The sequence below is a fragment of the Pan troglodytes genome, chromosome 18 (assembly GCF_028858775.2).
Source record: "Pan troglodytes isolate AG18354 chromosome 18, NHGRI_mPanTro3-v2.0_pri, whole genome shotgun sequence".
NCBI classification, from domain to species: domain Eukaryota; kingdom Metazoa; phylum Chordata; class Mammalia; order Primates; family Hominidae; genus Pan; species Pan troglodytes.
This window is the reverse complement of record NC_072416.2, coordinates 2,899,514-2,925,693: the sequence shown is the minus strand read 5'-3', so window position 1 is coordinate 2,925,693 and position 26,180 is coordinate 2,899,514. Positions and strand designations below refer to the sequence as shown.

The window sequence follows — 26,180 nt, the reverse complement described above, 5'->3', positions numbered from 1 at the left end:
CCGAGCAGCCCAGTCCACACGCCTCTCCACCCCCGACACACCAAGACACGGGCCGAGCAGCCCAGTCCACACGCCTCTCCACCCCCGACACACCAAGACACGGGCCGAGCAGCCCAGTCCACACGCCTCTCCACCCCCGACACACCAAGACACGGGCCGAGCAGCCCAGTCCACACGCCTCTCCACCCCCGACACACCAAGACACGGGCCGAGCAGCCCAGTCCACACGCCTCTCCACCCCCGACACACCAAGACACGGGCTGAGCAGCCCAGACCACACGGCTCTCCTCGCTCAGCTCCCGTCTCCGATGTCCCGCCCCACCCCCAGATCCCAGCCCCGCAGGGAGGGCCCAGCCCACAGGAGAGGGCCGAGTCTGAAGACAGAGGCCCAGCAGGACTGCTGCCCACCCAGGCCTCCCAGGCCAGGACACTTCCTTAGGGGGGTGTCCAGGTGGCTACACTAGGGCCCCAAAGGAAGGAGGCACAGACGGTGTGTGTGAACAGTTTCTGTTTTAATGTCCACAGTTGTGATCAATAAATAACTGTGACCTCCAGCGTCCCTGTGTGGCCCCAGGGACAAGCGTTGGCCACGGCCCGTGGGGGTGTATCCACATGCATGCGGAGGCGGGGCAGGTCCCAGGCAGGTGAGGGGCAGGGGCTGCAGGAGAGGGGCCGGCATGCTGCAGGCAGAGACAGTCGGACCTCAGGCGCTGCAGGTCAGACCTCGGCGCCCTGGGGGCTCTGCAGGCCACAGACAGCCTCAGGGGTCTGGGAACTCCCCGTCGTCGCAACACAGGTGCCCCAGCCACTGCCAGGAATGACAGGGTCATCTGGGGCTGGGAGGGGGAGCCCTGGGGGTGGGACGCTGGAGTCGGCCTCACACTTGGTGGTGTGGCCGGAGAAGGGTTGGGGCGCTGCAGGGCCCAGCATGCCGGGTGGCTCGGGGGTGCCCCCGGTCAACACGGGACCCAGCTCGGGCCGCCCCCACGCCTCTCCAAGAGCCTGGGGCCCCTTGGCGGGCGCACGTTTCACAGAGAGGTCGAGGGGTGCGTCTGGCGGCCTCACGGCCCGCTCCAGTGCCTGGTGAATGGTGAGCAGCTCCAGGCGGATCTTGCCCAGCTGCTCCCGCAGGGGTCTCGGGGCCAGGCCCCCCGCGGGCCCCAACTGTCCCAGGCGCTGCTCCACCCTGGCGTAGTCACCGAGGGCCCGGGTCAGGTCCTTGCCCACATGCTCCGGGCTTCCTGGCACCGGGCCCCGTGGCTGCGGGGGGAGGGGGCCCTCAGGGCCGGGGGTCTCAGGGCCGCCTGGCTCCCTGTCCTCGGGCCACAGCATCACAGAGGAGCTGGTGGGCAGGCTGTGGGGTGGAAGCTGGTCAGAAGGCCGCACTGCCCCCACAGCGCCCCCGGCCCCTGCCCCTCTCCCCTCACGGCCTCTGCCCTGTGGCCCCAGCCTAGAGCCTAGGCTCTCCTGGAGACCCCGAGGACCCCCGCGCTGGCTCTCGGGTCTCAGTTCCCCTTTGTGGCCTGGAGCCCACTTTCCCAGCGACTGAGCTCAGGACGGACCCCAGCCGCCATGCCCAGCCACCCAACCACCATGCCCAGCCGCCCAGCCCCTCCGTCCACCCCAGGAACCGGGAGCCCAAGACGCCCACCTGCTCCGGGGACAGAACCTTGTCAGGCTGGGGGATGCCTTCGGAAGCTCCAGCCTGCTTCCCAGGGACAGCCTCCTCCTGGGGTCACTCTGGGCTGCCCGCTCCAGCTCCCCCTCCTGCCCTGGGTCCCTGGGGGTGACTCGGGGCCAGGACCCCAGCCCTGGAACTGGCACCTTCAGCAGGCCAGGAGCCGGAGTCCCAGAGGGGCTCCTGGGGGAGACAGGGGCCTTGGCAAGGGCAGCTTTGCCTGCTGGCAGCCCCAGAGTGTGCTCCAGAAGCAGCGGGTAGTACAGGCGGGGGGCCGGGGTGGGGCGCTGAGGGGGCTGCACGGCTGGGAAGGCCGCGGCCGGGGGCAGCAGGGGGCTGGCCGAGGCCAGGAAGGGCACATGGGCTGCAGCGGCCAGTGAGGGCCCCAAGTAGGAGAAGAGGCCCGGGCTGAGCGGGTAGTTGACGCCCAGCAGAGACAGGTGGAGGCTGTGGGCCTCAGGGAACTCCCCTGGGGCAGGCGGGGGATAGCAGGGGACGCTGCCCTCAGGGCCTGCTGAGGCCACGTCCCCCGCACCCACGCCCCTTGGGTCCCCTCCCATCCCCGGCTTCCACGACTCAGGCAGGAGCCCACTGGGGCCGGGACCCTTCCGGGTGGCCCTAGCCACAGGGGGTGGTGTCCCTGGGGACCCCTTGGCCCTGGACTTGGGGCCTCCGCCACAGTGCAGGGAGTGGATGTCGGCGACCACGAGGTCAGGCGCGGGGGCAGCACCTGTGGGCCGTGCTCCCTGGGGTTGCCTGCCGGGGTCGGACTCCCCGGGGCGGTCTGGGGTGGGTGCGCGGGGCCTAGGCGTGGTGGAGCCGCGGCGGCACGCCCAGTCTGGGGAGTCCAGCAGCAGGGACAGGGAGTCCTTGCAGAGGCTGTACTTCATGTGGTTGTAGAGGTGCGACTTCTCCAGGCAGGTGAAGGGGCACTGGAAGCATTTGTAGTTGTAGGGTTTGCCCCAGGGCCGCGGGATGTAGTGTGGCTTCTTGGGCTTCCGAGACCGCGCCCTCGCCCCTGTGCCCACGCGGCATGAGCCCGCCTCCCGTGACATAGCAGCCTGCTATGAGGCAGGGCCGGGCACCATGGCCACCTGTAGATGGGGCCACAGTCAGTGCCAAGCCTGCCTCTGACTAACTCCCCACTCCTCTCCATCCATGGCTCCCCAAGCTCCAGGGACAGGAGCCTGGGTGCTCCCCCCGCCCCGCCGCCTCTGCCCTGCAACGTGCCCCCCGAGCCCCATCCTTCAGCTCCTCCCCACGCACACTTCTAGGGTGGCAGCAAAGTCCAGGGCACCAAAAAAAAAAAAAAAAGTCCAGGACAGCGAGCTGCATCTGACGCCGATCAGCAGCACGTCATTTCTGAGTGCTAAGTGTAGCCTAGGCAATATTGGAAAGGCACACTAGAAAGGTGTTCATTGTTTATCGGAAATTCGATTTTAACTAGGCGTCCTTTATTTTATCGGTTGACCCTACACAAATCCCCACCCCTGAGGCCAGGCCGGCTTGCTGGCCAATTTCTAGGATAATTCAGCCCACACCCATCTCCCCACAGCATGTGAGTGGCTAAAAGAATCAGCATGACCAGAGCTCACTTGGGGTGGCCGTCAGCCTCCTGGTCTCATTCCCTCCAGCAACCCTGGCCCCTGCCGATCTGCCTGTTCAAAGCCTAGGAAAAGGCACTGAGATGAGACACCAGCAGAAGGGTCTGTGTGGGATGATGCTGCGTGTGTGTGTGTGTGCCTGTGTGTGTGCGCATGTGCGTGTGCCTGTGTGTGTCTGTGTGTGTGCCTGTGTGTGTGCACATGTGCGTGTGCCTGTGTGTGTCTGTGTGTGTGCACAAGTGCGCGTGCACGTGTGCGTGCGTGTGCATGCGTGTGTGTGCATGTGCGCGTGTGTGCACATGTGTGCGCGCCTGTGTGTGCATGTGTGTGTGCCTCTGTGCATGCTTGTGTTCATGTGCACGTGTGTGCATTGTGTGCGCATGTGTGTGCATGTGTGCATGCGTGCATGTGTGAGTGCGTGTGTGTGCGTGTGTGTCTAAAGGCGGCACAGAGCCTGCTCTAGCAGGGCGTCAGGTGGGCACTGGGGGTCTCTTAGGGGGTCAGTCTCATGTGGGGCCAGGCCAGGCTGTGGGGAGTGGACGTCCCAGCATGGCCCTACGGCTCAGCCACCTGCTCAGCCCAGCTCCATCTGGGTGGCTTCGGGCAGGTCAGCGGCCGAGCCTGCAGCGGCCACACTCAGCCAAGACCCGCTCCTCCCCACGCCCCACACGGCGCTGGTATGCGCGCCACACTCCATCTGGGCCGCCACCTGGGCTGTCCACCGCCCCAGCACGCGCCTGTGTGGGGTGCACAGCACGCCTGCGCACAAGGGCTTTGGGTGTGTGTACACAGCCCACAGGCTCACACAGAGCCCTCACCCAGCGCCCGGAGAAGCCACCTCTGTGCCACCTAAGCTCAGAACGGAGTCTGCCACCAAGTGCGGGGCCCTGGCTGCACACACCTCACACTCCATCACGGTGAACACGGCTGCTTGTCCGTGATGACACACTCACCACCCATCCAGGTGTGGGGGGGCTTTCCAAACCACTCCAACACGGCACTCACATGCCCACACAGGCCCTACACACCGACTCCCCAGGACACACGCAGACCTGGCTGGGGTCGCACCCGTGGTCATGCATGGCCAGTGGGTTGAGCAGGGTAGGGCTGGGGCACTGCTGTCTGCTGCCCCCAAAACACTGTGTTGGTACCGTTGGGGGGACGACCAACAGGGCTGGAGAAGTCCACTCGTCCAAAGGCTTGGGGCCCTGCAGGGCAGTCACGGGCTGCAGGGGCAGGCAGAGGCTGACCGGCTGGTCTGTGGCTGAGACAGGGTGGCGGTCGGGAGGCAGGGGCTGGGCCAGGAGAGGGCCTGGGGCTCCCCGAGGGGCTGCAGACCCGGCCTGGACTGGGTGGTGGGTGCAGAGGCGGCCCCTTCTCCCTGCCCGCCGCCCCCCCACCCATGTGGATGACAAATGGGTGCGGGCGCTCCGGCGACAGAGGCGGCTGTGCCGGGCCATCGATCACCCAGCCCTGGGAGCCACACAGCTGTGCCAACCGATGCCACAACCCATCCCGCCTCCCAGCAGGGACGGGGGCTCCCGGGTCAGGGGCTTGTCCAAGGGGCTGTCTCAGCAGCTGCTGACCCCTTGGGGACCCGGAGGATACCTGGCACCCACCTGGTGTGTGTACACAGAGCAAAAGACACCCCTGGACAGCAGCCACACGCACACACAAACGCATACGCACTCACACGCGCGTCCCAGCCGGACCCGGCAATCGCTCTCCGGGCAGCCAGCAGCCCTGTGCCAGGCCCCGACACCCGGCCCCACTCACCTGTCCCTGTTTGGGGGAGAACCGGTGGCACGGGGGGCACAGGCCCCCCCCCCACAGGGCAGGAGGGGGCACCCAGCAGCCGGGGACCCTGATCGGCCACCCGCAGATCCTGCTGCCCCCCCCCCCCCCGGGAACGCAGGGCGCCCCACACAGGCGGGTGCGGCGAGCGCGAGGTCAGGCTTCTGCCCCAGACCCCAGACCCCAGACCCGGCCCCTGCCCTCCCCGCCTGGCCCCTGAGGGCGGCCCTCCCTCTCCCCGCGCTGCTCCTGGACGCCGAGAAGAGGGTGGGGGGGGACCCGGCCGCCCCTCGCGCCCCCCACACGCCTGGCCACCCGCTGCCTCCGCGCCCCGAGTCCAGCCGGCCCCGCGACGCCCAACTTGCCGCCCCCGCGGCTCCCGCCGCTCCTACCTGCGCCCGGCCGGGAGCGGAGCCGCCAAGTCTGCGAGGCCGCGTGTGGGGCGCAAACTTCCCGCCCCTCCCCGCCCCGCGCCGGCCGCGACTCCGACCCCGCGGACGCGCTGGGGCTCTGGGGGTGGGATGCGGCTCCCGTGGGGGAAACAGGCCCGGCGCCGGGAGCCGGACCTCCCGGGTCCGCGGTCCCTCGAGCGGCAGCGACTCCCGCAGCCTCTGCCGCCGCCCGCGTCCCCCCGACGCCGCTCGCACCTCCCGAAGTTGGCGGCAGAGGCGGGCGCGCGTGCGCCTGGGCTCCGGGCTCCGGGGGGCGCTGCGACCTCCGACCGCGCTCGCGGCGGGAGGGAAGGAGCAGCCCCCGGCCCGAACCCCGCGCCCCCGCCTCCCGCGCGCCCCCCGCCGCCCCCTGGCGCGCACTCACCGGCCTCGTGCGCCGGGACCGGCTCAGCTCTCGGGGCGCGCGGTGGAGCGGCCGGGAACCCGGGAGGCAGCGGCCGGAGAGCGGACTGCGGCGCAGGTGTGCGGCCGAGTCAGGGGCGCCCGGCGCCTCCCGCCCCCGTTGCCCGCAGGCTGCCGCGGGGGTGCACAGAGGCCGCCAGGTCTCCCGGGTCCCCGCCGCGGCGTGATGGGTGTCAGCGGCGCGGGGCGCGGGAGAGGGGCCGTCAGCGCTTATCCATCAGGGCTCTGGCCCCTGACAGCCGCCGGCCCACCCAAGCCAGGGCCCCTGGGGGCTGAGCCCCAGGACAGGGGTGCCGCGGACTGAGCCAGCGGAGCCGGGCTCCCTTCCTTGCCCTCCCTGGGCGAGCCCTGCCCTCCGTTCTCTTTTCCTCTAAACAGGAGGCTGCCGGGACCGGCCCCTCGCACCCCGCCCTGCCGGCTGACGGCCTCCACCTGGGGCTGGTCTCCAGGCACCCTCCCCCTTCCTGGATGCGGACCCCTCCAGCCCTCACTCCCGGCTCCTGTGGGAGGTGCCTCAGCGCTGCCCCACGAGGCCACGCACTTCCCTGCTGTTTGAAAGACCCCTTCCCCACGGGAGTCCCCTCCTGAGAGGACCTGGGGCGGTGGAGGAGAGAAGCAGGGCCAGGGCTGCTCCCAGCCCCACCTCCCGGGCGGCACCAAGTTCCAAGCAGCTCCCTGAGCTGCCAGAACGTAAAGGCCTGGAGCCCCACTGCTCAGCTGGGTCCTAGGGGAGGTTCGCCTGACCGGCCTGCTCCCTCCCGGACACAGGCATGGCTGGGGCAGAGCCCCTGACTTCGCTCAGGGGAGACGTCCTAAACCCGACACTTGCGGTAGGCGGGCGTCTCGGGGTCTCCAGCCAGAGGGGAGTGTGCTACTCCCTGCTGACTCTGAGACAGCACAGGGAGCCCGGCCCACATAGCTCCCCAGGACCTGGGGCTCTCTGCAGGCTCAGCCGCAGGCTACGAGGCTGTCCCCAGCTCAGGTCGGGGTCAGGGGTGCCTTGGGGAAGAAGGGAGGACCCCACGGGGCTTCTGGGTGTCACCCCTCGAATGGGGCAGAGAAGAGAGCCCAGCAGCATCTCCGTGGCCCCGGCCCGGCTGCTGGCAGAGCCCCCTGGTAGAGCACACCCAGGGTCCATGAGGAGCAGCCCCTGGTTCTGGGGTGGGCATGGGGCTCTGTCTCCCTCCTGCCTCCATGCCACCTTCCCTGACACAGCCGCACACGCCCATCTGAGGGAAGTCCCTGGGGTGGGGCAGGGGACTGGGAGGGGTGCTGTGGATGGCAGAGCATGCCAGCCTTCTCTCTGCCCACCTGGCCTGGCCCAGCTGACCAGCTGACCGTGCAGGCAGCTCCGGGCCGGGAGACAGCTTGGGCTGCCGTCACGCCAGCAGCCCCGTGGAGAGCGGGGGCCAGGAGGCCGGCTGCTTCTGTACATAGACTCTACTCTGGACGTGTTCAGCTGAGCACTGCCCCAGGAGACTAGGGTCCAAGGTCACCCTGACACCAGTAGTCCCTCACTGGCCAGCCCGAGACTGACCCCTTTGAAGGTCTGGAAGAGGCCACAGCTGACAGCACAGGAGACCAACTGGCTGGAGGCTCTGGCCATTGTCCAGGGGAGGAAAGTAGGGAGCAGGGAGGCCTGGTCTTGGAGCACCTAGATGTCAGCATACAGGAAATAAAGCCCAGTGAAGCTCAGGGGACCAAGGAGCCCCAGAGGGGGAACAAGGCCGTGTCTAGCGCTGAGCAGGCTGAAGGAGCACCTCCACCCCTCACCACCAATGGGCCTTTGCAGAAGTTTGCATGAGAAGAGAAGAGGGGCAGCCCCGAGAGGGGCCCCGGGGCACAACTTGGACGTGTTTCTGGCCTCCCGGAAGGACTCTGGCAGGGAGGATGCGGGGGCCCTGCACCTGTGGTGGGGGTCCCGAGATTCAGCCGTGCACGAGGTGGGGGGTGAGGAGCATGTGAGGCCAGTACACTGGGTGCCCAGATGACTGTTCCCATCACAAACAGCCAGGCGAGGCCGGGACATCAGTGCCAGCACCCCGCAACCACAGGGCCCCCTGGGCACGTCAGCTTCCTCACTGCGGCCATGACCCACCTGCTGGGGCCCAGCTCTTGCACACTGGGCTGACTTTGGGTTTGGAGAGGTGGCCTCTGCTTTCTGAGGCAGTGACTGGGACTCTGTTTTGGCACCTGTGCCCCCACTCCCCCAACTTTCTGGCCCATGGCCCCCATCTGCAGAATGGGCAGTGGGGTGCTCAGTGTCCGGGCACTTCTGCTCTGGTCCTAGTGGGTGCCCTGATGTCTCCTTAGCCAGTCCCAGTGCAGGGTGGGATGGGGACCCCATGGCCCCTCCTTCTGCCTCCAGCCAGAAGCTCATTTTTGGCCATTAACCTCTTCTGCCCGGTCTGCCCACGGCTGCCCGCCTGTCACCTCCATTAACACTGGGACTCTGTGCCGGGGGCTCACGGGCAGGACGGAGAGCTGGGCTCAAAGAAGGCAGCGGAGGCAGCGCTCGGCATGGCCAGTGCCCGGGGGCAGGCCTGTCTCATCCCCTCAGCGTCGACACACAGCCAGTGTCGGGACAGGTGCAGGGGCCGGGGTGCCTGCACCCACGCAGTGAGGGCAGTGGCAGGGCTGCAGCCAGGCTGGAGGCCCCACGCAGGTCCTGAGACCGGGGCAATCTATCCAGCAGCAGCAGGTTGGAGCCCCCACGTGGGGTCAGTACCTTGCAAGGTGTCCGGACACAGCTGATGTCTGTCCTTTCAATAACGGACCCCAGGGCCTGTGGCCACCCTGAGCACTTCAAGAACCCCAGGTCTACAGAGCACAGGCCTCCTGGGGGCTTCCTCCTTGCTGCCCACTTGAGGACCCCTGGTTGAGAGGGGCAGCCCAGCCTTGGCGGAAGGGGTCATGGATACACGTGAGGGCCCTCGGCACCAGCCTGAGGCTGCTGGCCTTGATGGGCGGGTACACAGTGGGGGTGCCAGGGGAGAACGGAGGGGGCTGGGCAACCGAGTGGGCCAGAGCGCCCAGGACAACAGCCCAAGGGTGTGGGGGGCACATGAAGAGCCTGCGGAGCTCTGGGGTCCCTGGGTCCATCCGCCTGAGGGAACGGGGGCCCTGTTAGGAGGCGCCTGAATGGGGGCTCCAGGAGTCTTCCAGCTCGAACGCTACCAGGGAGAGTCCTCCCCAGCAGCCCTGACCATCCCAGAGTCCACACCAGAGAGTCCCCTCCCCACCCGCCTCCCGGCTCTGGAAGACCCCAGCTGGGCCCTTCCCCACGCACTGCACTCTCTCATGGACGTGCCGGGTCACTGGCCACCCTGGGCCGGGTGCGGGGCTGACCCTCTGTGTCCTGAGCCTCTGGGACGGAGGAGGGTACAGGACGCTCCTTGGAGGGCCGAGCTGCTGCGGTGGGAGTGAGCCCCGTCCCAGGAGGCTGGGATGTAGACTGACAGAGGGGGCAGCCGGCCAGGCGGGTGGGACGGGAGGCTGAGGCTGCTCGAGCCCCCACCGGCTCCCGAGCCTGGCACTGGCCAGCAGCGCCCGGGGCCGACAGCAGCCATATGTTGGGAAGAGGAGCTGTGTGTGTCTCTCTGCGGCCCCCGGGGCTGGCCTTCCTGGGCCTGTCACAGATGATTTTCCCCGCCTGAGTGGCAGGCAGGCTGGCGGGCGGGGTGGCGGGGCCTCCAACTGGCAGGTGGGGTGGTGGGGCCCCACGTCCAGCCCCCCCGTAGCCCTCAGCACCAAGGCTGGCCACTGTTGGGGTAGATCCGGGTCCTGGGCCTTGGCCTCCCACCCCCCAAAACCTCACTGAGCACCCCCGGCCTGCCATGGCCACCCCTGCCCAGGTCTAGGTCGGGGTCCTGGAGGAGCCCTGGCCGGCCAGTGGGGAGCGGGCACTCCTGCCAGGACATGGGCAGGCAGCCAGGGGTCCACACTGGGCAGCCGTGCGCCCCGGGCAGGCGGGAGAGGGCCTGGAGCCGCGGCCCAGTCAGCCTGGAGCCCAGAGCTGTGGAAGGAGGCGAGGAGGCCACGGCTAATTTGTACACTAAATGCTTCTGACAGCGATGCCTCATAAGTGAGAACTCGCCACTGCCCACCCCGGGAAGGCTGTGGCCAGCAGCGCCAACAAGAGGGGCCAGGAGAGGGCACCGTGGGGGCACAGGGCTGGCACAGACCAGATACACCAGAGAGATGGTGCTGTTGGTGGGGGTGAGACCCAGGAGGAGATGCGGGGGAGGGGAGAGGCCTGCACAGAGAAGGGAGGGGAGGGCTGGGCGGGGGCCGGGCAGTGACAGTGGGAAGGAGTCAGCCCCGACAGCTGCCACCAGGGTCTGCCCCGCGCCAGGGCTGTGTGTCCTGCCCAGCCAATCCTCCCTGCTGCCTGCAGGACGCTCGCATCTTTTCCCCTTACCTGCTGCCAGCCGCCTCCTCCAGGCCCCCGCAGCAGCCCCTCACGTGGCCCCGGCCCAACACCTGGCAGGGTCTGTGCTGTGGGACCCTGAGTCCTCTGCAGACGCCCCCCCTTTCCCTCATCACCTCCCTGTGGGAGCTGCTCCCGGGGGCTTTCAAGTGGAGAGGAGGCTGCTGGCTGGGCCAGTGGGGACTCTGGGCAGCTGAGGGGGTGGGCACGGACCCCTTGCCTGCTGTGGGGGACTCCTGCCCACGAGGGTCCTCCTTGTGGGCCTCTGTCCTGGGCCACCCCAGGGCTGGGGCGGCAGAAGCCAGAGAGGTGGATGGTGGTGGGGGTGGGGCCAGGGACAGAGGAGCAGGGTCTCGGGAGGAGCGGGGGTCCCAGATACCCCAGGACTAGACAGAGCCAGCTCTGTGCCAGACAGGAGCGGGTGCGAGCCGGGCCCCCACCCACAGGAGGAGTGTGACGTGGCGCAGTCGCGGAGCAGCAGGGCCGGCGTCCGCGGGCACCGAGGTGAGATGTGTTCTGGCAGCTCCCCGCCGCCCGAGGCCCGCCCGGAGCGAACACTGCTGGTGGCTTTAATTGCTTTCACATTCGATACGCTGCCCGTGACAGCCTCTTACCCCGCGCCGGCCGCACCCCAGCCCCCAACTCCGTCCAGGGAGACAGCAGAGCCTCCGACCGGGCGCTTTGCTCAGCAGCACCCGTGTGGGGGCAGAGGCCACCCTGGGACGAGGCTGGGAGGGGACAGGAAACTTTTCTCCCCACGCGCCCCCTCACTCCATCTGCTCCTGACGGGTGACTGATGGGTTCAGACAGAGCCCCCCGTGCGGATGCCTCGCTGGAAGAAGCTGCATGCGCTGCTGTCCCGTCTGCCCGGTCCTTCCTGGCCCTGGGGCTGCGGCCGCAGGGTCTGACCCCTGCCCCCGCCCAGTCACTCCGTCCTTCCTGGCTGCGTCCACTTGGCAGGGCCGGCTGCCCCTTACAAGCTTGTGAGTCACCCCACCACGGCCATCTCCAGGGGCCCCTACCCGTCCGCCTGCCCGGGATGCCTGGGCAGGGCCTATCCCTCAGACCTGCAACCTCCCCGCCCTTCCACAGGGCCCTGGGCGAGGCAACAGCAGGAGGAGGCGTGATTACAAAACAAAACGCTTTTATTTGGTCCATTGGAGCCTGAGTCGGAAACCACTGTGGAGAATCCTATGGTAAAGAAACGGGGCTGACAGTTGATAAAATAGTCTCTGTGTCACAAGAGCTGGCCATATTTACAGGGTTAAAAATATTCACAGCTCAGAGTACAGGGAGGCCAAAGGGGAGTGGGAATGTTTCTCCAGGTGAAAAGGCCCCGGAAGCCCCTGCCGGGGTAGGAGGGGGAGTGGGGGCGAGGCCGGCCCGCTGCCGGGGGTGAGGGGCCAGGAGGGCCGGGTGGGGACGCAGAAAGCTGGGCTCAGACGTCCACACACTCCTGGGCTTCTGTGGGGAGGTGGGAGCGGCTGAGCCCTGCCCATGCCCACGATGTGCTGGGGTCCCTCTCTGGCAGGGCCGGGCCGAGGGACAGGGTTGGCTGAGGAGCCTGCTGATCCCAGTGTGCCCGGCAGCAGTGAGCGGTGCTGAGAACTGGTGCCCACCCACAGCGGGCCTGGCGCCCGCCTGCACCCAGTCATGGCTTCGATCCTGGCGGGCACTCCAGGATTTGCATAGTGTCACTGGGGGGCTGGCCAAGGGCCCCTTCTTCTGAGACAGGCACCGCCCCGGGACTCGCCGCTCCACACCAGGGCTCCAGGGACCCCGCCTGCCCTGTGGGGGACAGGGACCCGGGCTCTGGGGGAAAACTGACCTTATGCCCCGTGAGGGGTGGTCCCTGATCCCACCCCAGGGTCTTGGCCTCTGACACCCAGATTTGGTTTTGTGGACAGAGCTCCTGGCTGCCTCCCCCGCAGGAGACCCTGAGCCCACAGGGAGGGGCAGCCTGGCCTCGGCCCCCGTCGGGTGTTGGGGCTGGCAGGTGAGCGGGGCTGGTTCACAGCCCGCCTGGTTCGAGGTATTCTGCGTGGCGGCCGGGAGGCCTGGCCAGGCGGACTGTGGGGTTCAGGGAGGGGAGGGAGGGGGGCGGGGGGCCCATGGGAAGCTGAGCCCTGGGCTGGCAGCTCCCTGGGCAGGGTCCTGAGATTCTGGCTCAAGCGTCCTCTGTCGGGGTCTCCCTCATAAAGTGCGTGTGGGGGTGGGGGAACCGTCTGTGCACAGCCCCTGCCCCAGGCGTGGTGGTCACAGCGGTCGGGGCCCATGCAGACCGGCGACCTCTGGCGTGAGCGGGGGGCTGTGGGTCCCCTTGGAGGCTGTCCAGTCACTGAGGAAGGCCTGGGCTGCCTTGCGATGTGCCAGGCGGTGGGTGATAGAGAAGCCGGCGTTGCCCTCTAGCTGGGACAAGATCACCAGGACCTGCCTGGGGGAGGGGACCGGTGAGGACCCGTGGAGGGCAGGGTGGGGATGGGGGCAGGGCTGTGCCCACCTGTGCAGGGGCAGGAGCAGGAGCAGGAGCAGGAGTGGGGTGACAAACACCCGTACAGGGGTGGGGGCAGGGGTATGAGCACACCTCAGCAGGGGTCGGGGGGGGGGCATGGGTTGGGTGTGGCTGCAACGGGGTAGGGGCGGGGGCTCCCATGCAGGCGTGGGGGTGGAGGCACACCTGTGCAGGGGTGGGGGGGGGCACGGGTTGGGTGTGGGTGCACCGGGGTAGGGGAAGGGACACCTGTGCAGGGATGGGGGGGCACGGGTTGGGTGTGGGTGCACCGGGGTAGGTGAGGGGGCACCTGTGCAGGGGTGGGGGGGGCATGGGTTGGGTGTGGGTGCAGGGGGGTTGGGGAGGGGATACCTGTGCAGGGGTGGGGGGCATGGGTTGGGTGTGGGTGCACGGGGGTAGGGGAGGGGATAGCTGTGCAGGGGTGGGGGGGCACGGGTTGGGTGTGGGTGCACCGGGGTAGGGGAGGGGATACCTGTGCAGGGGTGGGGGGGCACGGGTTGGGTGTGGGTGCACCGGGGTAGGGGAGGGGGCACCTGTGCAGGGGTGGGGGGGGCACGGGTGGGGTGTGGGTGCAGGGGGATAGGGGAGGGGACACCTGTGCAGGGGTGGGGGGGCACAGGTTGGGTGTGGGTGCACGGGGGTAGGGGAGGGGACACCTGTGCAGGGGTGGGGGGCGGGCACAGGTTGGGTGTGGGTGCACTGGGGTAGGGGAGGGGGCACCTGTGCAGGGGTGGGGGGGCACGGGTTGGGCGTGGGTGCACAGGGGTAGGGGAGGGGGCACCTGTGCAGGGGTGGGGGGGCACGGGTTGGGTGTGGGTGCACCGGGGTAGGGGAGGGGGCACCTGTGCAGGGGTGGGGGGGCACGAGTTGGGTGTGGGTGCACCAGGGTAGGGGAGGGGATACCTGTGCAGGGGTGGGGGGGCACGGGTTGGGTGTGGGTGCACAGGGGTAGGGGAGGGGGCACCTGTGCAGGGGTGGGGGGGCAGGGGCGGGGGCGCACCTGTGCAGGGGTGGCACGCTATCCTGGGTGCGCAGGCTGCCGCGTGTGGACACCACGTTGAAGCTGTCGGTGCAGTCACACTGCACGTGCAGGTAGGCCTTGGGGTGTCGGTTCTCCACCACCACGATGAGCCCCGCCCAACCGTGTGTCAGGTAGTAGCAGGTCATGCCCTCACGGCCCTGGGCACAGGAATGGCAGTTGTGGGGCAGGGGAGGCGCTGGGGCATACTCCCCCTGCCCCATGCCACCCTCCCCTGGGACCCCCACCCACCTCGTGCCGCTCTCCGCGGCTCTCGGTGAGCAGGATGATGGCGTCGGCCAGCGTGGTCGGCTGGGCTTCCACGGGCTCCACCATGACCAGCCTCGAGCTGTACACAGCCAGCACGTGGCCCGGCGGCTCTGGGGAGGCTCTCGGGACCCCTGCTGACGGGCTGGAGGCTACAAGGAGGGGCGTGTGAACCGCAGCCCTCCCTGTGGGCCTGGGGCATGAGCCTGGGGAAGGGGCCACGTACCCTGGGGGGCAGGGGTGCCCAGCAGGGGCGGCCCCCAGTGGTTGAAGGCGCAGCACACCACGGCGTACTCGCCAGGCTCCAGCATGACGTCGCAGCTGACAAACTTCTTGACCGCGCGCTTACTGTGGGCCAGGAGGCGGCCCAGGCTGAGGTGGCCGCCGCTGCCGAACGTGGCCCGGAACACCAGGATGCACAGGTCCAGCAGGTGGCTGTCCACTGCGTCCGAGCGCCTGCGCCAGACACCACGGGCCGGGGTCACGTGTGGTCATGGCCGCCAGCCCAGCCCAGCCCAGCCCAGCCCAGCCCGATGGGGCCCCGCAGCACCCACCTGCTGCCCTCCTGGAAGAGCGCGAACTCCAGCGAGGCCCGCTCCAGCACCGTGAGCGCTGTTACCCCCACGGGCGCGCTGGCCGAGCTGGGAAAGCAGCCCTGCACCCGCGCCTCCTGCCAGTCCGAGTGCACCTTACAGATGTCCACGGAGTCGAAGTACCTGCGGGTGGCGGGAGGACGGGGCCCTGAGCCTACCACGGCCCACACCTCCGTGGCTCAGCGCCTACCGCAACCACAGGCCGGTGACCCCAGCAGGTGCCAGCTGCTCCGTCACCGTTCTCTTGCAGCCCGGCCCCTGGGGGCCCATCCCTGAGGCCTATACTAAGAAGCCCTCCAGGGCTGGCTCTTCAGGGCGCTGGAATCTGCTGACCTGGGTGGACCTGAATTCTAAGGTTGGCACCTTGGAGCTGAAGCTCCAGGTCCCATTTGGGTTGGGCCATGAATAAGCCGTCCCCACCCCAGGTCAGCAGGAGGGACAGGCTTGTTCTCCAGAGAAGGACTTGGCCCTGGGAGGACGGGGGCAGCATGCACACTGCCCCACAGCGCTGATACCTGACAAAGTCGCCGTACTCCATCCAGAAGACGCCCTCACTGCTGCCGTGCGGCATGAGCTCGCCACGCAGGTGCCCCGGCCAGTGTGGCCACTCGTCGGACCAGCTGCCGTTCCAGGAGAAACGGCCCCACGGGTTTCGGAGCCGCAGAAGCCTGCAGACCACAGGGGTGAGGATCCAAACCACACTGCCCGAGTCTCACCGGCACCCCACCCACCCTCAGCCAGGCCGGCCCTACCTGGTGCCCTGGACATCTCGGACATCCAGGATGGAGTAGGCATGGCGGGGGCGCAGGCCCAGGCTCTCATAGGCCGAATCGTCCACCTTCATGTTGCCCCCGCCACAGGAGGCACCCATGAGGAACCTGTGTGGCAGAGCGGCCCTCACCGACCGGGACCCTCACCGACAGGGGACCCTCACCGACCGGGGCCCTCACCGACAGGGGACCCTCACCGACAGGGGACCCTCACCGACAGAGGACCCTCACCAACCGGGACCCACACCGACAGGGGACCCTCACCGACCGGGGCCCTCACCGACAGAGGACCCTCACCGACAGGGGACCCTCACCGACCGGGGCCCTCACCAACCGGGACCCTCACCGACAGAGGACCCTCACCGACAGGGGACCCTCACCGACCGGGACCCTCACCGACAGGGGACCCTCACCAACAGGGGACCCTCACCGACAGGGGCCCTCACCGACAGGGGACCCTCACTGACAGGGGGTCTCACTAACCAGGGGCATGGCTGACTGGGGCCCTCACCGACTGGGGGCATGGCTGAGCGGGGCCCTCAATGACCGGGGCCTCGCTGACCAGTGCCCTCGCTGGCCGCGACCTTGCCACCAAGACAGGCAGGGGCAGCAGAGAAGGGCCCACTCCTGCCTGTAGGGACCACATGAAGTGTTCAGGAGGGTCTGGACCAGCCCCCTCCACCATGCCTGAAGCGCACAGGGCCTGAGTCAGGGGTGGCAGGCCTGGGTCCCCTGGAGGCCTTGTGGGGCTGGCTCTGGGCTCTGTGGCTCCCGGGCGGGTGGGCAGCGGCACTGCCCAGGGTCAGCTGAGAGGAGGGCTCCGGGAGCTTCAGGGTGCTCGCACCGGGGCACTCTGAGGAGGCCCCTGGGGGTCGAGGCGCAGACCCGCTGACCAGAGTGTGGCCAAACTCAACACGCCACTCACGCCTGCCCCGAGGCGGGTGACGGCATCGGTCTCGCCCCACGGCCCGGGTCAAACTCAACACGCCGCTCACACCTGCTCCGGGGGGGTGACGGCATCGGGCCCACCCCACGGCCTGGCCAGGATGTGGCCTTCCTGGCATGAGAAGGCCAGCTCCAGCCCCGCCCAGGGAGGGGGAGGTGATTGGGGCTGTGGCCTGGCCACGCGGGGTCAGCCCACGCCAGGGGCACCTCGTGGACGCAGAACTGGGTCAGGGGCCACCAGCCCCACGTCTCCCACCGCTCCGCCTCGCCTCTCCTCCCAACGCGGCTGACCACGCAGTGGCCCTCCTCTTACCCAGCCTCCTTAGAACTCAGCATTTTGGCCCAGATGAGGTCAGTGTCAACGGGCTCCTCGCGGGGGTTAGTGGAGCTGAGCTGCAGCGCCAGGCTCTCACAGGGGGCGCCGGTGAGCGTGGCCAGGCCTTCGATGGCACGGCCCGCCTGGAGCGCAAAGTAGGAGCCGTGCAGCTTGGCCAGCGCCTTCTCGATGAGGGCCACCCACAGCTGCTTCCGCTGCGCCTGCAGAGGGCAGGGTCAGAGGCCACCCCCGCCCGCCCCCCACACTACCCGCCCTGGGAGAAGAGGAAGCAGCCGGCCTTGTTTTTGGGGCTGGGTTCAGAGGCTGCCCCTGCCGCCCGTGCCCACCCTGCAGGCCGCCCCACCTGTGAGAAGAGGAGGCAGCCGGCCTCATCACAGGGCAGCATGTCGTCCACCAGCACCGTGGTCCACGTGCCGTCCTTGCACAGCCGCACCTGGTAGGCGCCCTCTGCACACAGGCTGCGCGTGACCATCACCCGCTCCACTAGGTCCGGCCGCTCTGCCAGCACCGCCAGGGCGCTCAGGAACCTGTGCAGAGCCTCAGGGTGACCTCGCGGGGACCGCGGCCGGTCGCCCGCCCACCCGCCCCACCCCGGCCTTGGAGAGGGCCTCACCAGCAGTTCCCCAGCAGCCCCTGCAGGATGTCTGAGGGCCGCAGTGTGTGGAACACAGACCATGTGGCCCTGTGGTCCCTGAAGACGGAGCAGTTGATCTCCTGGGGCCGCAGCCACTGCCTCACACGCTGCTGCACGCTGTCACCCGCGGGGAAGCCGACAGACTCGGGCCCGGGAGGGAAGCTGTCATCCACGAAGCTCACGTTGTTCTGCAGAGACCACAGCCGTGTGCTCAGGCTGGGCCGGGCGGCCTCGCTCCACCTGGCAGGGACAAGACCCCACCCAGGAGAGCGCCCAAAAGCACTGCCTGAGCCCCAAAGGGACGGGTGGAGCGTGGACAGCCACAGACCTGGCGCCGGCCCTGTGTCGAGGAAGCCCTCAGCCCTAGTGGAGAGGCCACCGGCTGGCGACAGGTGAGGAGCAGGGGACGTGTGGGCCCAGGGGGACAGCGCAGCCCCCAGTGGGTGGCAGCACGACTCTGGCCCTGGCCCTGCTGGGGAGGGTGCAGGCTGCGCCCCAGTTGACCCGTGGGTGGAGCACGGGTACATCCCGACCTCGCACTTCAGCGGGGTCTCCACGCTGCCCCTGGGAAGCCCTCGCCTCCTGCGGCACATCAGACGGGGCTCTGGGGCCCTCCTGGCCACGGTGGAGGGTTGAGTGGAGTGAAGGTCGTGCATCTCGGTCACCAGCAAGGACCAAAGGTCAGGAGACCAAGCTGGACCCCGGGGCCATTGTGAGCTTGGAACCTCGGGGCGGAGGGTGCTGCCCTCCCCATCACGTCTTAGGCCTTGTGGGCTCCTCCCCAGCCCATCGCCAGAGCCCAAAGCCTAGGAAGGGGAAGGCGGGAGCGGGAGGCTCAGGAGCAGGAAGAGGGCGAGGGGGCGCCTCACCTCCCGGCAGAAGGCCACGATGTTCTCCCAGAGCGCCTTGGCCTCGCCCTCGTCCGTCTGCCGCCGCTGCTCCACGTGCATGCTCTCCCTGCGCCTCAGGGGCGCGGCCCCCAGCCGCTGGGCCACCAGGAGCTGAGGCGTGTGGCAGGCGGCGCAGTGCTTGGCCCGCGGTGCGTTGAGCAGGGTACAGGCAGGGCAGGCCCACTGGCCCGGGCGCTCGGGCAGGACGCGGGCGGCCTTCTGGGCCGAGGACACCCGTCCGCAGCTTCTGCCGCAGGGGCTGGGCTTGTCGGCCCCACAGTCGGGGCAGTGGGTGGGAGGCTCGCCATGCTCCTGGAAGCCGTGCAGTTTGGAGCAGCCGCAGGCCGAGCACCTGGGGGCCGCTGTGGGGTTTCTGAGCGTGCACTTGGCACACGACCAGGTGGTGAAGTCGGGGCTGGAGGGGCTGGCGGGCGTGTAACGCACGGTGTCTCCGGCCAGGTCGATGATGTCACTGCCCGAGGTGGAGCTGCCGGCCTCTAAGCGGCTGGTGCCACCCTCTGTGGCCTCTTCCTCCAGCACACTCAGCCGCTTGCCAGACAGCAACTCTGCTAGGCGGGAGGCCCCAGCCCAGCCCGAGCCCTGGGGGGGTCCCCTGCAGCCGGCAGAGGGTGACGGCTGGGCAGCCTCAGGCACCGGCGGCTGCAGCTGGGGGGGAACCTCGCGTCGGCTGCGCGGCACGGGGTTGTTCTGCAGGGTGGACGAGAAGGGGCTGAAGGGCGGGACCCTGGGCGGCTCTGGTTCGGCAGCTGGGCCCTGGCTGGTGGCTGGGGGGTTGGCCTCGGCACCTTCCCCGGGGAGGCCAGGTGGAGGCGCGGCAGGCACGACGTGGAAGCCGGCCGGGGCCACCACTTCCGGGACCACCAGGGCCTCAGGAGGGATCCGTGGCAGCGAGAGCCTGCGTGGGCCCCCGCAGACGGAGCAGGAGCTGGCCACGGGCGTGTTGTGCAGCGTGCAACGCGGACACGCCCAGCCCCCTCTGGGCTCCGCCGCTCCCTCCTCCTCCTCCCGCTCCTCCTTCTCCTCCTCGTCCTTGTCCTCGCGCTGCCCCCTGGCGGGCTCCGTGGCCACCAGCCCCGCAGTCCTCACTGGACCTGCTTCCTCCTGGCAGCTGCCCTTGGGCTCCCCCAGGATGGCGGGTGGCTTGGGGAGGACACCGTTGAGGACTGGCAGGAAGGCAGCCCCAGGCGCAGGCTCCGGGGTGAAGCCGCACACCTCGCAGGCCTCCTTGCCCAGGAAGTTGCGGAAGGTGCAGCGGGCGCAGGGCCATTTCTGCTCCTCCACGCTGAGCCGCAGGATGTGGTTGAGGTCGGGCTTGTGCCGGGGGGCCTCGCAGATGGAGCACTGGCGCTGGCCGGCCGGGTTCAGGAAGGTGCAGCGCACACAGGACCACTCTCCGACCGTGGCCATAGACCCGGGCGAGTGGCTGTGGCTGCAAGGGAAGGTGCTCGTCAGGGCCACCCTGTGAGATCCTGAGCAGCTGGACCCCACCCTCCTCTCGGCCTGGGGAAGGCACCCGTCTGTGGCTGCAGAGCTACGGGGCCGAGGGCCTAGGGCTGAGCATTTGAGGCAGGCGGCTGTGGGGGCTGCCTCCGCCCAGAATGGATCCATGGCTCAGGGCCCCTCTTGCCCGTTGGAGGCCTGGCAGATCCCTTGAGCCACACGGGATCCTACAGAGAGGGCTGAGCACCCCAAAGCCGGGCTGCTGTTCCAGGGCACTGCTTTCTCTGTCACCAGGCCTGTGGACGGCAGATAGCAGGGGGTCCTGGCCAAACTCGGGACCAGGTCGTCCTGGGCATGGAAGAAGAGGTGCTCAGACCTACGGAAGGGCAGGTGGATGGGCCGGGGCCTGGGGAAGGCACAGGCTGATCTGAGCAAGGGGCCTCCCCACACCACAGCACAGCCTCCGAGACAGACTGGCTGCTCTGCCTGGCAGAAAAATCAATTGTTCTTGTAAATATGGCCTGAATCTTGTGCTCCATCTAAACCCTTTTGGTTCAGGAAGAAAGAAAACCTGCCTCTTCATAAGAAGCACAAAAACAAAAAGTCTCCGCGAGCAACACGGGTGTTCTGTGGAGCTGAGCGAACTCCGTGATGCTGCCTTCCCTGCGCTCAGCCCCGCGTGGCGAGGGCTCTGAGCTGCCCCTGGCAGAGTGGACGGGGGTGGACTGGGCCCGGCGAGGCTCAGGGCGTCCAGCTGGAGCAGACAGATCCAAGGCCGGGAACCTGCTCTAACAGCGGGCTTCTGTGAAAGCCCAAGCAATCTGCCCGCAGACAGCCAGGCCTCTCCCCGCCATCACCACTCGGAGAAGGGCATGGATGCAGCTGTGGCCGGCGGGCTCCCGGCCGCACCTGCACATTCCTCGGCCTGGTTGCCGAGGCGGCACAGCCCAGGCGTCCGGCCCGGGCCCCTGTGGGTGGCAGAGTGGCCATGATCTTTGCAGACCCCACTCCGGGAGGTGCCTTCACAGACTCTGCACCCCGCTGACCGCAGGTGCAGGCAGAGGTGGGCTGGGCCTCCTGGGACACACCCTCCCTTTGGCCCTGTAGTTGTCACTGACTAGCAAGGACAGCCTCACCAGCTCCAGAGAGGAGAATGAGAACCCGGGTCCCCAGGACCAAACAATCGCCAGCGGGGTGTGTCTGCTGGGAGACACCTTTCGGAGTCATCCTGGCAAAACCCAGGTGGGTCAGGAAGACGGTCTGCACTTCAGGAGGGTTTCAATGAAGTCAGAACAAGGCCTAACGTTCAAACGTGGCCCCGGGACATGGGTGAGGAGGGCGAAGGCAGGCCACGGCCCTTCTGTGGCTGGAGACACCGAGTGGAGTGTCACTGACCCCGCAGTCTGCACTGTGCCGGCCTCTCTAGGTGGGCCGAGGTGGAAGGGGGCCAGGGGTCAGGGGTCAGCAGCGGGAGACCTCGGCAGGGCCCCCACCCTCCCTGCCCTTCTGCCCTGGTTCTGGTCTCCACAACCCCCCAGCCACTCCAGGGCCACCCTCACCTCTGCAGGGCCTGGGCAGGTTCATGGGCTCAGAGACCCGAAACCCTTACAGAGATGTTGTTTTGAACTTTAGAGACGGGGTCTGACTCTGTTGCCCAGGATGGTGCAGTGGCTCACGCAGGGCTCACTGCAGCCTTGACCTCCTGAGGCCAGACCACCAAAGCCCGGAAGTAAAAGCTCGCGTCAGGAGCCCAAAGACCCAAAGCCAGGCCTGAGCGAAGCCCTTTTGGAATTCTCAACCCAGAACGCTCCTGAAGTCGCGGCCACACGTGCTCAGCGAGGAGCCCTCACTACTGCAGGATGGTTACCTTTGAAGGGAGCGGGCTCAGGGCAGGCGACGTGAGGGGAGACGACGACGTGGGGGGAGACGACGTGGGGGGAGACGACGACGTGGGGGGAGACGACGACGTGGGGGGAGACGACGACGTGGGGGGAGACGACGACGTGGGGGGAGACGACGACGTGGGGGGAGACGACGTGGGGGGAGACGACGACGTGGGGGGAGACGACGACGTGGGGGGAGACGACGACGTGGGGGGAGACGACGACGTGGGGGGAGACGACGACGTGGGGGGAGACGACGTGGGGGGAGACGACGTGGGGGGAGACGACGTGGGGGGAGACGACGTGAGGGGAGACGACGTGGGGGGAGACGACGTGGGGGGAGACGACGTGGGGGGAGACGACGACGTGAGGGGAGACGACGACGTGGGGGGAGACGACGACGTGAGGGGAGACGACGACGTGAGGGGAGACGACGTGAGGGGAGACGACGACGTGAGGGGAGACGACGTGGGGGGAGACGACGTGGGGGGAGACGACGACGTGGGGGGAGACGACGACGTGAGGGGAGACGACGACGTGGGGGGAGACGACGACGTGGGGGGAGACGACGACGTAGGGGGAGACGACGTGAGGGGAGACGACGACGTGGGGGGAGACGACGTGAGGGGAGACGACGTGAGGGGAGACGACGTGGGGGGAGACGACGTGGGGGGAGACGACGTGGGGGGAGACGACGTGGGGGGAGACGACGACGTGGGGGGAGACGACGACGTGAGGGGAGACGACGTGGGGGGAGACGACGTGGGGGGAGACGACGACGTGAGGGGAGACGACGACGTGAGGGGAGACGACGTGGGGGAGACGACGTGAGGGGAGACGACGACGTGAGGGGAGACGACGTGAGGGGAGACGACGACGTGAGGGGAGACGACGTGGGGGGAGACGACGTGGGGGGAGACGACGACGTGGGGGGAGACGACGACGTGGGGGGAGACGACGACGTGGGGGGAGACGACGACGTGGGGGGAGACGACGTGGGGGGAGACGACGACGTGAGGGGAGACGACGACGTGAGGGGAGACGACGACGTGAGGGGAGACGACGACGTGAGGGGAGACGACGACGTGAGGGGAGACGACGACGTGAGGGGAGACGACGACGTGAGGGGAGACGACGTGGGGGAGACGACGTGAGGGGAGACGACGACGTGAGGGGAGACGACGTGAGGGGAGACGACGACGTGGGGGGAGACGACGACGTGAGGGGAGACGACGACGTGAGGGGAGACGACGACGTGAGGGGAGACGACGTGGGGGGAGACGACGTGGGGGGAGACGACGACGTGGGGGGAGACGACGACGTGGGGGGAGACGACGTGGGGGGAGACGACGTGGGGGGAGACGACGACGTGAGGGGAGACGACGACGTGAGGGGAGACGACGACGTGAGGGGAGACGACGTGAGGGGAGACGACGACGTGAGGGGAGACGACGACGTGAGGGGAGACGACGTGGGGGAGACGACGTGAGGGGAGACGACGACGTGAGGGGAGACGACGTGAGGGGAGACGACGACGTGAGGGGAGACGACGTGGGGGGAGACGACGACGTGAGGGGAGACGACGTGGGGGGAGACGACGACGTGGGGGGAGACGACGACGTGGGGGGAGACGACGACGTGGGGGGAGACGACGTGGGGGGAGACGACGTGGGGGGAGACGACGACGTGAGGGGAGACGACGACGTGAGGGGAGACGACGACGTGAGGGGAGACGACGACGTGAGGGGAGACGACGTGAGGGGAGACGACGACGTGAGGGGAGACGACGTGGGGGGAGACGACGTGAGGGGAGACGACGTGGGGGGAGACGACGACGTGGGGGGAGACGACGACGTGAGGGGAGACGACGACGTGAGGGGAGACGACGTGGGGGGAGACGACGACGTGAGGGGAGACGACGACGTGAGGGGAGACGACGTGGGGGAGACGACGTGAGGGGAGACGACGACGTGAGGGGAGACGACGTGAGGGGAGACGACGACGTGAGGGGAGACGACGTGAGGGGAGACGACGACGTGAGGGGAGACGACGTGAGGGGAGACGACGACGTGAGGGGAGACGACGTGAGGGGAGACGACGACGTGAGGGGAGACGACGTGGGGGGAGACGACGTGGGGGGAGACGACGACGTGGGGGGAGACGACGACGTGGGGGGAGACGACGACGTGGGGGGAGACGACGACGTGGGGGGAGACGACGTGGGGGGAGACGACGTGGGGGGAGACGACGACGTGAGGGGAGACGACGACGTGAGGGGAGACGACGACGTGAGGGGAGACGACGTGAGGGGAGACGACGACGTGAGGGGAGACGACGTGGGGGGAGACGACGTGAAGGGAGACGACGACGTGAGGGGAGACGACGTGAGGGGAGACGACGACGTGAGGGGAGACGACGTGGGGGGAGACGACGACGTGGGGGGAGACGACGTGAGGGGAGACGACGACGTGAGGGGAGACGACGTGGGGGGAGACGACGACGTGAGGGGAGACGACGACGTGGGGGGAGACGACGACGTGGGGGGAGACGACGACGTGGGGGGAGACGACGACGTGGGGGGAGACGACGACGTGGGGGGAGACGACGACGTGGGGGGAGACGACGACGTGGGGGGAGACGACGACGTGGGGGGAGACGACGACGTGGGGGGAGACGACGACGTGGGGGGAGACGACGACGTGGGGGGAGACGACGTCGTGGGGGGAGACGACGACGTGGGGGGAGACGACGTGAGGGGAGACGACGTCGTGAGGGGAGACGACGACGTGGGGGGAGACGATGGGCCACTCCTTACTGCACAGAGGCCAAGTTGAATGGAAAATCGAGGCAAGTGTCCAGAAAAGTCCAACACAAAAGACCCATGTGCCCCAGTCATCTGGGCGTTGCCAACACTCAGCTCCAATTCAAAAGGGAGGTGATAAAGCCGCTCGCTGCGAGCAAAACGGAGCCCGCCCCGAAGCAGCCGGGACAGCAGCACCTGGAGCGTGGAGGCCGTGGGCCTGTGACCGGCGCAGCCCGTCCTGGGAGGCGGCCTCTTTCTTAGGAAAAGGGAGGAGTAGGAAGCTGCATTCTGTCCCCCAGGGCCTCGGTCAAAGCCACCAGAGCCCTGAGGCCACACCGAGAAACACGGATGCCCTGTCCGGCCGGGGCAGCCCTGCAACCTGTGCCCAGGGTGGGGGATACCATGGGGGGCTCTGCTCCGTGCTCTGAGGGGCAGGCGTGGTGCCTCCCTCGAGCTGGGCTGCACTCCCCTGGGCTGGCCCCAGCCCGGCGCCGGTCAGCCTTGCCAGGTGGGGTCTACCCTTGTTGCCTCTCTGTGCTGAGCCGCCGGTGCCCGGCCCGTAGATGACTGATTTACTGATTGAGGGCGCCAGGCACTCTGTCAGCTGTACAGGGACCTCAGCCCCGCGCCGGCCGCACGCTGCGGGGGAGACACAGGCTGCCCTGGCTCTCCCAGGCTCCACCAGCCTGTGCACCACCCCTTCATCCATGTGGGGGAGCGGTCATGGGGCCACAGCACCTGCTGTCCTGGGGCGTTGGGAGAATTCAGCGACCACCAGGGCACTGAGCCAGGCAGGCAGCTCTTCAGTAAACGCCAGGGCTGCCGCGCTGACCCTCCCCAGTCCCAGCGCCCTCCGTCGGAGCACAGCAGGGGTCGCCTGTGCGTGCACGTGGTGGGGAGGGCTCCGCGTGTGGAGCCCCAGCTGCCTTCCCGCAGTCTGCTCGCCCACCGCTCTCGCCCATCTCTAGCCTGGGGGTCTCCTCACCATGCACCTTGGGGGCCTGTTTGCAGCAGCAGACAGGAGCTGCCTGGAGCTCAGGCCCCACAGCAGCGGGCACGGGCAGGAGTGGCCCCAGGGATGCCGACCCAGGGGAGGGCCAGGCAGGAGGCCAGGGTGAAAGAGAAAGAGCGGCGTGGCGTCATCAGACACCACGGCCTGACCCCGCAGGCCAGGTCCAAAGTCTACACACGCCCCACACACCCGGCACAGCAGACCCCACGCCTGCCCCGCGGCTCCGCCTCCCTCCCCATAGCCAGAACCACGGCCGCCACCCCCAGTAGTCCCAGGCCAGTCCCTGGGGATCCCGGGAGTGTGACCCGAGGCTGCCGGGAGCTGCAGACTGGAGAGGCCCTCCCAAGGTCTGAAGCTCGGCCTGGTGCTCAAAAAGCAGGGGCCGAGAGTCCTCTGCCCTCTGGAAAACGAGAAAGGGAACGACAATCCGTTCTACATTTTTCTGTTTAAGTTTTTTGAGACAGCGTCTAGCGTCTCACTGTGTCACCCAAGCTGGAGTGCGGTGGCACGATCACAGCTCACTGCAGCCTGGACCCTCCCAAGCTCAGGGTTTGTATTTTTATTTTATTTTGAGACGGAGTCTCACTCTGTCGCCCACACTGGAGTGCAGTGGTGCAATCTTGGTTCACTGCAACCTCCGCCTCCCGGGTTCAAGCGATTCTCCTGCTTCAGCCTCCCTAGTAGCTAGGATAATAG

The 26,180-nt window shown here is 68.2% G+C and overlaps 2 protein-coding genes across 10 annotated transcripts in view; both read right to left on the bottom strand.

The window, feature by feature from the left end:
* Positions 1-495: 495 nt before the first annotated feature.
* Positions 496-5,978, bottom strand: PRR35 (proline rich 35). 3 transcript variants are annotated; one of them, XM_016929011.3, is made up of 3 exons: positions 5,469-5,734; positions 1,652-2,772; positions 496-1,354 (listed from the first exon to the last, which is right to left on the bottom strand). In XM_016929011.3, the coding sequence occupies exons 2-3, from the start codon at positions 2,731-2,733 to the stop codon at positions 718-720; spliced, it is 1,719 nt and encodes a 572-aa protein (XP_016784500.1). In that variant the 5' UTR covers positions 2,734-2,772; positions 5,469-5,734; the 3' UTR covers positions 496-717. The 3 variants fall into 3 exon arrangements, with proteins under 3 accessions (XP_016784500.1, XP_003314935.1, XP_063652479.1); XM_003314887.7 differs by lacking the exon at positions 5,469-5,734 and adding an exon at positions 5,893-5,978 and having other exon boundaries at positions 630-1,354; XM_063796409.1 differs by lacking the exon at positions 5,469-5,734 and adding an exon at positions 3,274-3,357 and having other exon boundaries at positions 630-1,354.
* A 5,508-nt stretch (positions 5,979-11,486) lies between these two features.
* Positions 11,487-26,180, bottom strand: part of CAPN15 (calpain 15) — a 30,295-nt gene continuing 15,601 nt past the window's right edge. For 3 of the 7 annotated variants that reach the window (XM_024349628.3, XM_054668117.2, XM_024349626.3), the window contains 11 exons: positions 18,305-19,775; positions 17,415-17,623; positions 17,145-17,328; positions 16,778-17,001; positions 15,502-15,627; positions 15,265-15,417; positions 14,711-14,872; positions 14,383-14,612; positions 14,142-14,308; positions 13,872-14,050; positions 11,487-12,793 (listed from right to left, as the gene is read on the bottom strand). In XM_024349628.3, coding sequence (XP_024205396.2) covers positions 12,616-12,793; positions 13,872-14,050; positions 14,142-14,308; positions 14,383-14,612; positions 14,711-14,872; positions 15,265-15,417; positions 15,502-15,627; positions 16,778-17,001; positions 17,145-17,328; positions 17,415-17,623; positions 18,305-19,753 — 3,261 coding nt within the window. In that variant the 5' untranslated portion in view covers positions 19,754-19,775 and the 3' untranslated portion in view covers positions 11,487-12,615. Of the gene's footprint in view, positions 12,794-13,871; positions 14,051-14,141; positions 14,309-14,382; positions 14,613-14,710; positions 14,873-15,264; positions 15,418-15,501; positions 15,628-16,777; positions 17,002-17,144; positions 17,329-17,414; positions 17,624-18,304; positions 20,964-21,653; positions 21,725-26,180 lie in introns of those variants that run through there. The other 4 variants (XM_054668116.2, XM_063796382.1, XM_024349629.3 and 1 more) reach the window with 3 other exon arrangements.

Excerpts from the sequence above, each read along its gene's own strand:
- PRR35 (XM_003314887.7), bottom strand. The coding sequence starts at position 2,733 with ATGTCACGGGAGGCGGGCTCATGCCGCGTGGGCACAGGGGCGAGGGCG. Across the intron at positions 1,355-1,651 it reads AGGTTCTGTCCCCGGAGCAG|CCTGCCCACCAGCTCCTCTG; the intron begins GTGGGCGTCTTG and ends TCCACCCCACAG.